Source organism: Ascaphus truei, chromosome 10 (assembly GCF_040206685.1).
Source record: "Ascaphus truei isolate aAscTru1 chromosome 10, aAscTru1.hap1, whole genome shotgun sequence".
NCBI classification, from domain to species: Eukaryota; Metazoa; Chordata; class Amphibia; order Anura; family Ascaphidae; genus Ascaphus; species Ascaphus truei.
In genome coordinates this window covers 62,265,023-62,278,810 of record NC_134492.1, presented here as the reverse complement: position 1 = coordinate 62,278,810, position 13,788 = coordinate 62,265,023, and the positions used below count along the sequence as shown (strand labels likewise).

Sequence of the window (13,788 nt, the reverse complement as noted above, 5' to 3'; positions counted from 1 at the left end):
CACTGCGAGACCTCGGGTGCCGGGCGAGGAGAGACAGAAGCCAGAGACACTGCGAGACCTCGGGTGCCGGGCGAGGAGAGACAGAAGCCAGAGACACTGAGAGACCTCGGGTGCCGGGCGAGGGGAGACAGAAGCCAGAGACACTGCGAGACCTCGGGTGCCGGGCGAGGAGAGACAGAAGCCAGAGACACTGCGAGACCTCGGGTGCCGGGCGAGGAGAGACAGAAGCCAGAGACACTGCGAGACCTCGGGTAACGGGCGAGGAGAGACAGAAGCCAGAGACACTGCGAGACCTCGGGTGCCGGGCGAGGAGAGACAGAAGCCAGAGACACTGCGAGACCTCGGGTGCCGGGCGAGGTGAGACAGAAGCCAGAGACACTGCGAGACCTCGGGTGCCGGGCGAGGAGAGACAGAAGCCAGAGACACTGCGAGACCTCGGGTGCCGGGCGAGGGGAGACAGAAGCCAGAGACACTGCGAGACCTCGGGTGCCGGGCGAGGAGAGACAGAAGCCAGAGACACTGCGAGACCTCGGGTGCCGGGCGAGGAGAGACAGAAGCCAGAGACACTGCGAGACCTCGGGTGCCGGGCGAGGAGAGACAGAAGCCAGAGACACTGCGAGACCTCGGGTGCCAGGCGAGGAGAGACAGAAGCCAGAGACACTGCGAGACCTCGGGTGCCGGGCGAGGAGAGACAGAAGCCAGAGACACTGCGAGACCTCGGGTGCCGGGCGAGGAGAGACAGAAGCCAGAGACACTGCGAGACCTCGGGTGCCGGGCGAGGAGAGACAGAAGCCAGAGACACTGCGAGACCTCGGGTGCCGGGCGAGGAGAGACAGAAGCCAGAGACACTGCGAGACCTCGGGTGCCGGGCGAGGAGAGACAGAAGCCAGAGACACTGCGAGACCTCGGGTGCCGGGCGAGGAGAGACAGAAGCCAGAGACACTGCGAGACCTCGGGTGCCGGGCGAGGAGAGACAGAAGCCAGAGACACTGCGAGACCTCGGGTGCCGGACGAGGAGAGACAGAAGCCAGAAACACTGCGAGACCTCGGGTGCCGGGTGAGGAGAGACAGAAGCCAGAGACACTGCGAGACCTCGGGTGCCGGGCGAGGAGAGACAGAAGCCAGAGACACTGCGAGACCTCGGGTGCCGGGCGAGGAGAGACAGAAGCCAGAGACACTGAGAGACCTCGGGTGCCGGGGCGAGGAGAGACAGAAGCCAGAGACACTGCGAGACCTCGGGTGCCGGGCGAGGAGACAGAAGCCAGAGACACTGCGAGACCTCGGGTGCCGGGTGAGGAGAGTCAGAAGCCAGAGACACTGCGAGACCTCGGGTGCCGGGGCGAGGCGTGACAGAAGCCAGAGACACTGCGAGACCTCGGGTGCCGGGCGAGGAGAGAAAGAAGCCAGAGACACTGCGAGACCTCGGGTGCCGGGCGAGGAGAGACAGAAGCCAGAGACACTGCGAGACCTCGGGTGCCGGGGCGAGGCGTGACAGAAGCCAGAGACACTGCGAGACCTCGGGTGCCGGGCGAGGCGAGACAGAAGCCGGCGTGATATGGTAGAGAAACATGGAGATGGGCGAATATTTTGTCAACATTGAAATTCGCCAAACGGCGTATTTTGGCATTTTTGAATATCGATGACTTTGTTGGCGTTTGAAGATAACCGCACATTAAACACGTTATGGTGGGTGATAAAGGTAACACAACCCCCCTGCAGGGCACAGCAAAACAAATCCCACGTTGTGAGTCCATTGCACGTCTCGGGCAGGCCTGCAACCCTGCTCTTCCCCTTTATCTCCTAGCATAGTGCTTCCACTGCAGCTAGGGATTCTGGGTAATGGCATGCAAACGAGAACTCATTGTAACATGGACCACTAGAAGCTTATGGCTGCCGTATTACACAGCTTGAAAGAAGGTGTCACTACTTTATATATCTATACTAGCTGTACACGGATTAACATACGTTCTCTCCTCCATCACGCCCTGCTCCTCTTTGCACTCTCTCCCCCCCTATCTTTGCACTCTTTCCTGGTCCATGTAAACAATGCTCTCCATTCCCTCCTCCTCGTCATCTGTCTGACTCCTCCCCTCATTGCTGTCTCTCTCTGAATCCTCCTCTCCTTGCTGTCTCTCCTCCCCTCCTTGCTGTCTGTCTTCACATCCTTTCTGTCTCTCTCTCTCTGACTCCTCCCCTCCTTGCTGTCTCTCTCTCTGACGCCTCCTCTCCTTGCTATCTCTCCTCCCCTCCTTGCTGTGTCTTCACATCCTTGCTGTCTCTCTTTCTCTGACTCCTCCCCTCCTTGCTGTCTCTCTCTCTGACTCCTCCCCTCCTTTCTGTCTCTCTCTGTCTCTATCTCTGTCTCCTCCCCTCCTAAAATGAGTAAATATACAAACATTCGGAGGGGAACAGAAAACATTTTGTAAACTAGAGACTGTTCCAAAATGGAAACAAAAAAAAAACAATTCTAAAGCATTTCTAAAATTAAAAAACTCTCAAATCGATGTGTTGTTTTTACAGAAATTAAAAAGGACGAGGAAAAGTGCGTGGAATGTGGCCACATTCGCCCATCTCCAGGATGCATGCCGATCTCTCTAACACAAAGACCACAGGTGACAAAGCAAAGAAGTGGAGCGAAACTTACAGGGACCAGTTTCCAAAACCATTTGGAAGAAGACTTCGGAGGGAGAAATACGGGGTGAGCCAGGGAGGGAGAGAGAAGCGAGAGAAAGGAGGAATCACCATGTGCTATATGAAGCTGCCGTAGCATCCCAGAATAAATGGTAATACAGCCTGCCAGAGAGGATGTCCCAGCCTTATACAGGCCCCGTGACAATGACACAAGATGGTGGTGTTGCTGTTAAGAATGAAGCATTGATGAGGCAATAACAACGGATCGGGTGAGTCTTTGTTCTGTTCATGAGTCTTAGAATCGGTCAGCAGGGTCGGCTTCCACCGAACGCCGCGGGATCACCGGGAGAGAGCGTGGGGCTTCTTACCATCTCCCCCTGCAGTCGCGTTATCATGGAGATGCCGCTCCGGAGAAGGTAAGAGGCCCCTGCCAAAACCTCACTGCACCGAGTCCCGCCAACATCCCAGCCAACCCTGTCGGCCATGTTGTATTTTTGGAGTTTATAGTAAGTCAACTAAGCGCTGTTAAATCCGGGCTCATAACGGGATATGACGTAAAGCAGGAGCGGGCGTGATGTTCCCTGGGGTTACCGTGTATCCTCACTGCTAATTATATGCAGACGCAGCGTCCGTTGTACATGTTATTAGCATGGGGTCACCGTCACGTTATTGTAGCATCATGTGGTGTTATCTCCCAGTAACGTGACGGTGAGTATGTCTTAGTGTTACTCCCGTCCCGAGCCGGTAGCCCCTTCAGATGGACGTATCTGGGGCTGCAGATGGTCCCCAGAGCTGAAACCAATGTGGTTCAAGTCAGAGACCCCATGCTCCCCAACAGCAAACACCACTTTATGTACAGGTCATGTAAACATGCATGATACAGGTGTTTTACATGCTGGCAGGGCTTGGAAACATTACTTTCATGCTTTTCAACCTAAAAGAACATTGCAGTAAGCTTTTGGCTCTTCTACTTCTAAATGTTTTCTGATCTGGCCCTTTGGAGAAGGAGATGAAGATCGCTGGTGGACACCATGCCCCATTTTAATAGCCCATCGATGCACCATCTCCAGTGGATGTCTTCCTGGAGATATGGTCTCCAGAACTGAACAGCACTCCAGCCCACAGATTCAACAACCCGTTACGGCACGGGTTCTCAACTCCAGTCCTCAAGAGCTCCTAACAGGTCAGGTTTTAAGGATATCCCAGCTTCAGCAGAGGTGGCTCAATCAGTGGCTCAGTCTGAAGCCAGGACTGATTGAGCCACCTATGCTGAAGCTGTGATATCCTGAAAACCTGACCTGTTAGGGTGGCTTGAGGACTGGAGTTGAGAACCTCTGCGTTACAGGTTAAGGGAAAGTCAACTTTTATTGACTTGAATGGGAATTAACACCCAGCCCGGGCTCCGTGAAACTGCAGGCAGGAGAAGTCTCACCAACGGTCTATCAAATCCCATCACCAACTAGTACCTCTCCCTATACAACCTGGCATCCTGCTTCCCCCATGGAGGAGGTATGGGGAGAGGTTGTATGGAGTAATAGGAGGAGTTATAGGGAGAGGTTATATTGGGTAATGGGAGGAGTTATAGGGAGCGGTTATATGGGATAATAGGAGGAGTTATAGGGAAAGGTTATATGGGGTAAGAGGAGGAGGTATAGGGAGAGGTTATATGGGGTAATAGGGGGAGTTATAGGGAGCGGTTATATGGGGTAATAGGAGGAGTTATAGGGAGCGGTTATACGGGGTAATAGGAGGAGTTATAGGGAGCGGTTATATGGGGTAATAGGAGGAGTTATAGGGAGGGGTTATACGGGGTAATAGGAGGAGGTATGGGGAGCGGTTATATGGGGTAATAGGAGGAGGTATGGGGAGGTGTTGTATGGAGTAATAGGAGGAGGTATAGGGAGAGGTTATATGGGGTAATAGGAGGAGTTATAGGGAGAGGTTATATGGGGTAAGAGGAGGAGGTATAGGGAGGGGTTATACGGGGTAATAGGAGGAGGTATGGGGAGCGGTTATATGGGGTAATAGGAGGAGGTATGGGGAGGTGTTGTATGGAGTAATAGGAGGAGGTATAGGGAGAGGTTATATGGGGTAATAGGAGGAGTTATAGGGAGAGGTTATATGGGGTAAGAGGAGGAGTTATAGGGAGCGGTTATATGGGGTAATAGGAGGAGTTATAGGGAGCGGTTATATGGGGTAATAGGAGGAGTTAAAGGGAGAGGTTATATGGGGTAATAGGAGGAGTTATTGGGAGGGGTTATATGGGGTAATAGGAGGAGTTATAGGGAGAGGTTATATGGGGTAATAGGAGGAGTTATAGGGAGGGGTTATACGGGGTAATAGGAGGAGTTATAGGGAGGGGTTATATGGGGTAATAGGAGGAGTTATAGGGAGGGGTTATATGGGGTAATAGGAGGAGTTATAGGGAGCGGTTATATGGGGTTATAGGAGGAGTTATAGGGAGTGGTTATATGGGGTAGTAGGAAGAGATATAGGGAGTGGTTATATGGGGTAGTAGGAAGAGATATAGGGTACGGTTATATGGGGTAATAGGAGGAGTTATAGTGAGAAGTTATATGGGGTAATAGAAGAAGTTATAGGGAGAGAACATATGGGGTAATAAGAGGAGTTACAGGGAGAGGTTATATGGAGGTAATAGGAGGAGTTACAGGAAGCGGTTATATGGGGTAATAGGAGGAATTATTGTGAGAAGTTATATGGGGTAATAGGAGTTATAGGGAGAGAATATATGGGGTAATAGGAGGAGTCATAGGGAGCGGTTATATGGGGTAATAGGAGGAGTTCTAGGGAGAGGTTATATGGGGTAATAGGAGGAGTCACAGGAAGCGGTTATATGGGGTAATAGGAGGGTAATAGGGTAATATGGGGTAATAGGAGGAATTATTGTTAGAAGTTATAGGGAGAGGTTATATGGGGTAATAGAAGGAGTTATAGGGAGCGGTTATATGGGGTAATAGGAGGAGTTATAGGGAGCGGTTATATGAGTAATAGGAGGAGTTATAGGGAGCGGTTATATAGGGTAAGAGGAGGAGTTAAAGGGAGTGGTTAGGGGAGGGGCTATATGTGGGAGTAGGAGGGGTTATATGGCAGAGTGGGAGGAATTACATGACATGTATAATTGTATGGCTATAATTCTGCAGACCTGGATAGTAATATTTTCTCTTGTAACTTTGACCTCTTTGTATTATACTCAGCGTATATATATATATATATGTATATATATATGTATATATATAATAACTCCCAAGGACTCTCGCTTACCTTCTGCCCTGTGAAGGGCTCCGGGCTCTGCTCTTCTTTTCTTCTTTTCTCTTGTTCAATGATCCCTTTCAGGTGCCCGTTTACCTGAAACATTGAAACGTACAATACTCCTAATACTGCAGCACACGGAGGTAACCCAACTATATGCATGTACCTGTCTAAAAACATATATACACACACACTATATATATTATATATATATATATATATATATATATATATATAAATAAAGAAGTGCCAGCTCTATAGAATAATACTGTATATTCAATTTATTGGAGATAAAAGAGTTAAGTCTACAAGACTTGCACTCACATGATGGTTAAAAACACACTCATTTGAGAGAAATGTAGATAAAGTGTAGCCAGTGCAGGAACGGATCCAGTGTCAGCTGTGTGGGTGGCGTGTTACGCCGCCCCAAAACGCTTCGGGACACTATTGGCGCTCTTCCAAACGGAATCACGGTGTGGAGCTCCTATCCGTTACCACACACACTGCGGGACATTAGACACGCTGTCAAGAGCCGGGAAGTCTGCTGCCCTTGCTGAGGTGCCGTGTATACGGAGGAACCCTGCGGTGGTCCCATGTCATCATACACGACCCATCCTAAGGCTCATCACAGCGGAGGCGTGACAAGACACCCACACAGCTGGCACTGGACCCGTTCCTGCACTGGTGGCGCCTTATCTACATTTCTCCCAACTGAAGGTGTTTTCAACCATCTGTGAGGACTAGGGGGTCTCGGCAGCCGCAGCGTGTATCTCCCTTACCTTCTGCTGCTCCCGCTGCCGTAAGACTTCCCCCTCGCCGGTGCCAGCCACCTCCCGTTGTCCTGGGGTGTCCCCGCCCTCTCCAGCGGCCCGCCTCTGCTCCGCAGTCTCTTCCCTCTCTCGCGGCTGCCATTAGTCCCGGGCGCGCGCGTGGACAGCGCGCGCCGGGTGAAGGTCATTTATTTACTGCACTAGCAGTGAAACCACGCCCCCAACTAACATATAGGCTATTTCCCCTGACCAAACTTGCTCACCTGTCTGCCAATCAAGGGGACCTATCCAGGACAGCTCCACGCACTCCTCCAGGCCTGCCCCCGCTCCCGATTGGTCAGCCGCACTATATATTGCCTGTCTTGCCACTCTCTCATCGCTCGACATAGTTTCTTCTAGCGGACGTCTATTCTGGCTCTCTCTCTCTTCGTTATTCAGGTTACGACCCGGCTTGGTGGACTTCACTCTCTGGCTCTGGACCTCGGCTCTCACTTGACCTCACTGCTTCTCACGCTCCTCGACCTCAGCTTTGACACCGACCTTCCGGATCTCTCCTCGCCCTGACCTTGGCTAACGGCAACACGATGTCTCTTCTTGTACCAGTACCGGCAAGTATTGCTACAGCTATTTTCACCTGGCCTGGCAACGCCAAAACACCACACTCCGGACACGCTCCTTCTGCTGCGGGTGCGTGTATATATTCGTCCCCACCTCAGTATAAGGGACGGGTCTGGTCTGCGGGCAGCACCGGAGTAACATCATCATGTGAGTGTAAATCCTGTAAACTTAACTCTTTTATCTCCAATAAATTGCAAATACAGGCAGTCCTCGGTTATCCAACACAATGCGTTACTCAAAATGGCGTTGAATAGCGAGACGTTGTAAAGCGAAACACGTTTTCCCATAGGAACACTGTTTAAATGAAAGGTTCCGTTCCTGAAGGCATTTTTAACACTAAAATACACCAAATATTTTATGCAGACAATAAGATATGCAGCACACACATACATAACATAGTGTATATACTGTATTATATATAGAATATAACATAATAAATAATATATTATATAGTATAATATAATATTATATAATATATATACGCTCTTACGACGCTTTGCAACGTTGTTTATGTGAATGTGTATATATATATACACACATACACAACGTTGCAAAGCGTCGTAAGAGCGTTGGATAAGCCATTTTGGCGTTGTAAAAATGAACATAGGTATGCATTGCACAGCGTTGGATAAGCCATTCGTTGTAAAGCGAAGCGTTGTAAAATGAGGACTGCCTGTACAGTATTATGCTATAGAGCTGGCGCTTCTTTCTTCCTTTTTAGGTATTCATGGTGATCAGTCTGAGACCGCTCAGAAGCAGCTGTCTGCCCCATAAGGGACTGCTTTCCGGGGTTGGACTTCATATATTCACTATCACTTTGGGACTGGTCTGATATTATTTATTCACTTTGTTCATTATGTATTGTCACTTTGTATTGTATTTGCTTATCTAGCACTTCTTTATCACTTCACATATCATTAGTTTCACTGATTAATACGCATACCAGCTCCAATTATTCCCTTGCCCCAGCACACAAGTTAAGCGCTACTTTATTTGTGTTTTTTTGAGATATATATATATATATATATATATATATATATATATATATATATATATATATATATATTAAAATCAAAAACGAATTGTCGATACCGTTCTGTGGCTAACAAAATGCTTTTATGTGTACGAGCTTTCGAGATACACTGATCTCTTCTTCCGGCGATGTTACATTGGATAAAGCAAGAAAGGTTTTTACTTAAAAAAGTGCATCCTGGAATGTATCTGACTGAAGCCTATCCCTCCCCCCTGTGCAGTATGCGATTTATGACTTAAGGTGTTAAATGGTCCCTGAATGTAAGTGATGGAAGAGTGTGTGTGTGTATGTGTGTAAATATAAATTTATAAAGTGCCCACAGTGTATACAGCGCTTTACAAAAGGTGTGTGTGGGAGTGTATACCAATGGTGTAAGTAGGTGTAGAAATGTAAGAGGGTGTTGCATTACTATTAATGTGTGTAGATACTATGTGGTTCCTATTGGTATACTAGCTGATATACCCGGCGTTGCCCGGGATGTAAATCCGTAATACTGTAGGTAGTATTATGTATAAATAGGGGAACAATAGGATGACTATTTGGTGGAAAGGTTGTATAATGATGTTGAAAAGAAACATGGAAGAAAATGTAATACGATGTTGTTGTTTAAAAATGGTTTATTGTAAAGACACCACATTATAATGTATATTTTGGTGACATAAGTGATGTAAAAATGTGAGGTGTGTGTCCCGCTAGGGTGTGAGCGGGTGTGAGGCGGCGGGTGGGTGTTCAGTACGGGTGGCGGGTGGGTAGTGAGTGCTGGCTGTGGGTGGGGGTCCCGCTAGGGTGTGAGCGGGTGTGAGGCGGCGGGTGTCTGATGAGTGCAGTCGGCGGCTGGTAGGGAAGGTAGGGGTGTGTGGGGGGGGGGCAGGGGCGGAGGGGGAGAAGGCATGGGCGGGAGAAGGCAGGGGGGGAGAAGGCGGGGCGGTGGGGGGGGAGAAGGCAGGGGCGCTGGGGGGGGAAGGCGGGGTGGGAGGACGGAGAAGGAAGGGGTGCTGGGGGGGGGAAGGTGGGGGGGAAGGGGAGAAGGCAAGGGCGCTGGGGGGGTAAAGCTGGGGGGGAGAAGGCAGGGGCGCTGGGGGGGGAGGCGGGGCGGGGGGGGAAGGCGGGGGGAGTGGGAGAAGGCAGGGGCGCTGGGGGGGGAAGGCGGGGGGAAGGGGAGAAGGCAGGGGCGCTGGGGGGGGAAGGCAGGGGCGCTGGGGGGGGGAGGCAGGGGCTGGGGGAAGGCTGGGGGGGGAAGGCATGGGGAGGTAGGGGGAGGCAGGAGTGGGGGGGAAGGCAGGGGTGCAGGGGGGGGTAAGGCCGGGGCTGGGGGAAGGCAGAGGCAGGGAGGAAGGCAGGGGCGGGGAGGAAGGCAGGGGCGGGGGGGGAGGCAGGAGGGTGGAAGGCAGGGGCGGGGGGAAGCCAGGGGGGGAAGGCAGGGGCTGGGGGAAGGCAGGGGTGGAGGGGAAGGCAGGGACGGGGGGAAGGCAGGGGGTGGAAGGCAGGGGCTGGGGGGAAGGCAGGGGAGAAGGAAGGGGCGGGGGGAAGGCAGGGGCGAGGGAGAAGGCAGGGGAGGGGAAGGCAGGGGCGGGGGGTGAGGGGGGTGTCACTGTGTGTGTATCACTGTGTGTGTGTCAGTGTGTGTGTGTCTGTGTGTCTGTGTGTCACTGTGTGTTTCGGGTGTCGGGGGGCAAAAAACGGAGCTGGGGGGGCAAAAACAGGGCTACGGAGCTGGTGGTGGGGGTCAAAAACGGAGCTAGGGGTGGGGGGTCAAAAACGGAGCTGGGGGGGAAACGGAGCTGGAGGGGAAAAAAATGGAGCTGGGGGGGGGGCAAAAACGGAGTTGGGTGGCAAAAATGGGGCTGGGGAGGGCAAAAACGGAGCTGGCGGGGCAAAAACGGAGCTGGGGGGGGGGGCAAAAACGGAGTTGGGGTGGGCAAAAACAGAGCTGGGGGGGTAGCAAAAACTCACAGTCTCAATTAAGCCTGCCCCCAGCAGCAACAGCCGACACCACCACCATGGAGCATTTCCTCACCTCAGGCAGCAGCAGTGTGCCTGGGGGTTGGGGAGTCCTGGGTAAGAGTGCACCGACCAATGAGAGTAGTGGGGGGGCGGGACACACAGGGGGGGCGAGACACACCGACCAATGAGAACCGTGGGAGGGCCGACGGATGGACTTACAGACGGACCAATTAAATGGTCTACAGACACTCACAACCAAGATTTTCAGTTTTATATATATAGATAGGGATATAATTACATTGTAGATATGTATGTGTAAGAGAAAGCTGTGTGTGCATTTATATAGCGCAGTGTGTATAGACATGGCATTTAGCATTCACGGGAAGAGAGTTATCTTGTGTCTGGGAAGTGATTCATGAAACTGCGGTCTCGGTTTAGGCCACCGCTAAGTGTCCCGGACAGTTGCATACATTTGTATTCATGCAGCCGTCTCTCTTCCGGGGTTCTAAGATTACCCTTGAGTATGGCCACCCTCAGATCGTTCATCTTATGGCCAGAGTCAGAGAAATGTTCACCAATAGGACTGTCTCTTGTTCCGCGTGTGATGCTGTGGCGATGAAGATTCATTCTCTTGTTTAGCCCCTGCCCCTGTCCCGTCTCACCTATGCAGTAGCAGCCCCCTGGGCATTTCATGCACACGATGAGGTACACGACATTGCTGATGGAACAGGTGAACCTTCCTCTGATTTTGTACTCCAGATTCCTGTGTGGTATTTGTATTGTGTCCGCTGTGTGGAGCATTGCGCAGGTTTTGCATCTTACGTCCTGGCATGGTCTTGTCCCGCATTCAGTTGTACTGTTGAATACTTTACTCCTCACCATCATTTTCTTGAGATTATGAGGTTGTCTGTATGATAATAAGGGTGTTTCAGGGAAGACCTGTTGCAGTCTTGTATCTTCCTGGCGAATGGGTTGTAGTTCCCTGGTGATCTTGCGTAGGGCTTCTAGGTGTGGGTTATATGTGACCATCAAAGGTACCCTGTCACTTGTCTCTTTCTGTCTGTATTCAAGGAGATCACTTCTTGGTATTCTGGTGATTTTGTAGATTTGCTGGTCTACAATTCTGTGGTTAAATCAACGGTTTATGAAATCCGATCTCAAGGCTGTAATCGGCTGGTCTCTGTCTGTTGTGTCGGAGCATATCCGGTTGTATCGTATGGCTTGACTGTAGATGGTTGCATGAGTGCTAAAGGCCATGTCTATACTGTACATACTATACTGTACATACGGCACTATATGAATGCACACAGAGCTGTCTCTTACACATACATATGTACAATGTAATTATATCCCTATATACCAATAGGGAACACATAGTATCTACACACATTAATAGTAATGCAACACCCTCTTACATTTCTACACCTACTTACACCATTAGTATACACTCCCACACACCTTTTGTAAAGGGCTGTATACACTGTGGGCACTTTATAAATGTATATTTACACACATACACACACACACACACACACACACACTCTTCCATCACTTACATTCAGGGACCATTTAACACCTTAAGTCATAAATCGCATACTGCACAGGGGGGAGGGATAGGCTTCAGTCAGATACATTCCAGGATGCACTTTTTTAAGTAAAAACCTTTCTTGCTTTATCCAATGTAACATCGCCGGAAGAAGAGATCAGTGTATCTCGAAAGCTCGTACACATAAAAGCATTTTGTTAGCCACAGAACGGTATCGACAATTCGTTTTTGATTATTAAGCTCGGGTAACACGATACAGATACCTCTACACACACACACATATATATATATTTATTTATATATAATCCAATGCACAGCCGGCACACCATATGCAAGTAAATAAGTTTTGGTGCTTATCCCATAAAGCAATAACAGACCATACGATACCGGTTGCAACACGACATCAAGGGACAGCACGCAGGTAAGTAAATCATGAATTTTCTATATTTGATAGAAGACACAAAAACCCACTGGGGGACCGAAACGTCGGTTTTTGTGTCTTCTATCAAATATAGAAAATTCATGATTTACTTACCTGCGTGCTGTCCCTTGATGTCGTGTTGCAACCGGTATCGTATGGTCTATATATATATATATATATATATACATATATATATATATATATATAATATATATATAAACCATAATACTGAGTTAAGTTATGGTGAGTAAAAAAAGTGACAAAAACCCTCCACAGGAAAGCAAATATGCAAATATAGCTGTATGCTATGTATATACATATATATATATGTATGTAAGTACTGTGTGTGTGTGTATATATATATATATATATATATATATATATATATATATATATATATATATATATATATATATATATATGCAAATATAGCTGTATGCACATCTGCATGTCTTAGGCAGGTCTGCAACCCCGCCTATAGGGAACCATGTTAAAAATGGTTATTGAGGCAAAAAGTGACACTGTGTGCTCATTTGCATGTCATTTCCCAGAATCCCTTGCTGCAGTGGAAGTGCTGTATGCTGGGTGATAATGGGGAAAGGCGGGGTTGCAGACCTGCCTAAGACATGCAGATGAGCATACAGCTATATTTGCATATATATATATATATATATATATATATATATATATATATATACACACACACACAGTACTTACATACATATATATATATGTATATGTATATATACATACATACAATTGTGTGAAAAAGAAAGTACACCCTCTTTGAATTTTATTGTTTTACATATCAGGACATAATAACAATTATCTGTTCCTTAGCAGGTCTTAAAATTAGGTAAATCCAACCTCAGATGAACAACACATGACATATTACACCGTGTCACAATTTATTTAACAAAAATAAAGCCAAAATGGAGAAGCCAATGTGTGAAAAACTAAGTACACCTTATGATTCAATAGTTTGTAGAACCACCTTAAGCAGTAATAACTTGAAGTAATCGTTTTCTATATGACTTTATCAGTCTCTCACATCATTGTTTAGGAATTTTGGCCCACTCTTCTTTACAACGTTGCTTCAGTTCATTGAGGTTTGTGGGCATTTGTTTATGCACAGCTCTCTTAAGGTCCAGCCACAGCATTTCAATCGGGTTGAGGTCTGGACTTTGACTGGGCCATTGCAACACCTTGATTCTTTTCTTTTTCAGCCATTCTGTTGTAGATTTGCTGGTATGCTTGGGATCATTGTCCTGTTGCATGACCCAATTTTGGCCAAGCTTTAGCTGTTGGACAGATGGCCTCACATTTGACTCTAGAATACTTTGGTATACAGAGAAGTTCATGGTCGACTCAATGACTGCAAGGTTCCCAGGACCTGAGGCTGCAAAACAAGCCCAAATCATTACCCCTCCACCACCGTGCTTGACAGTTGGTATGAGGTGTTTGTGCTGATATGCTGTGTTTGGTTTTCGCCAAACGTGGCGCTGTGCATTATGGCCAAACATCTCCACTTTGGTCTCGTCTGTCCAAAGCACAT

General features: G+C 48.7%; 1 protein-coding gene across 5 annotated transcripts in view; it reads right to left on the bottom strand.

Moving 5' to 3' along the window:
* CAMSAP2 (calmodulin regulated spectrin associated protein family member 2) overlaps window positions 1-13,788 on the bottom strand; it is a 198,952-nt gene that overhangs the window by 75,142 nt on the left and 110,022 nt on the right. For 3 of the 5 annotated variants that reach the window (XM_075617069.1, XM_075617066.1, XM_075617067.1), the window contains 2 exons: window positions 5,914-5,997; window positions 2,645-2,677 (listed from right to left, as the gene is read on the bottom strand). In XM_075617069.1, coding sequence (XP_075473184.1) covers window positions 2,645-2,677; window positions 5,914-5,997 — 117 coding nt within the window. The remainder of the gene's footprint in view (window positions 1-2,644; window positions 2,678-5,913; window positions 5,998-13,788) is intronic. The other 2 variants (XM_075617071.1, XM_075617070.1) reach the window with 1 other exon arrangement.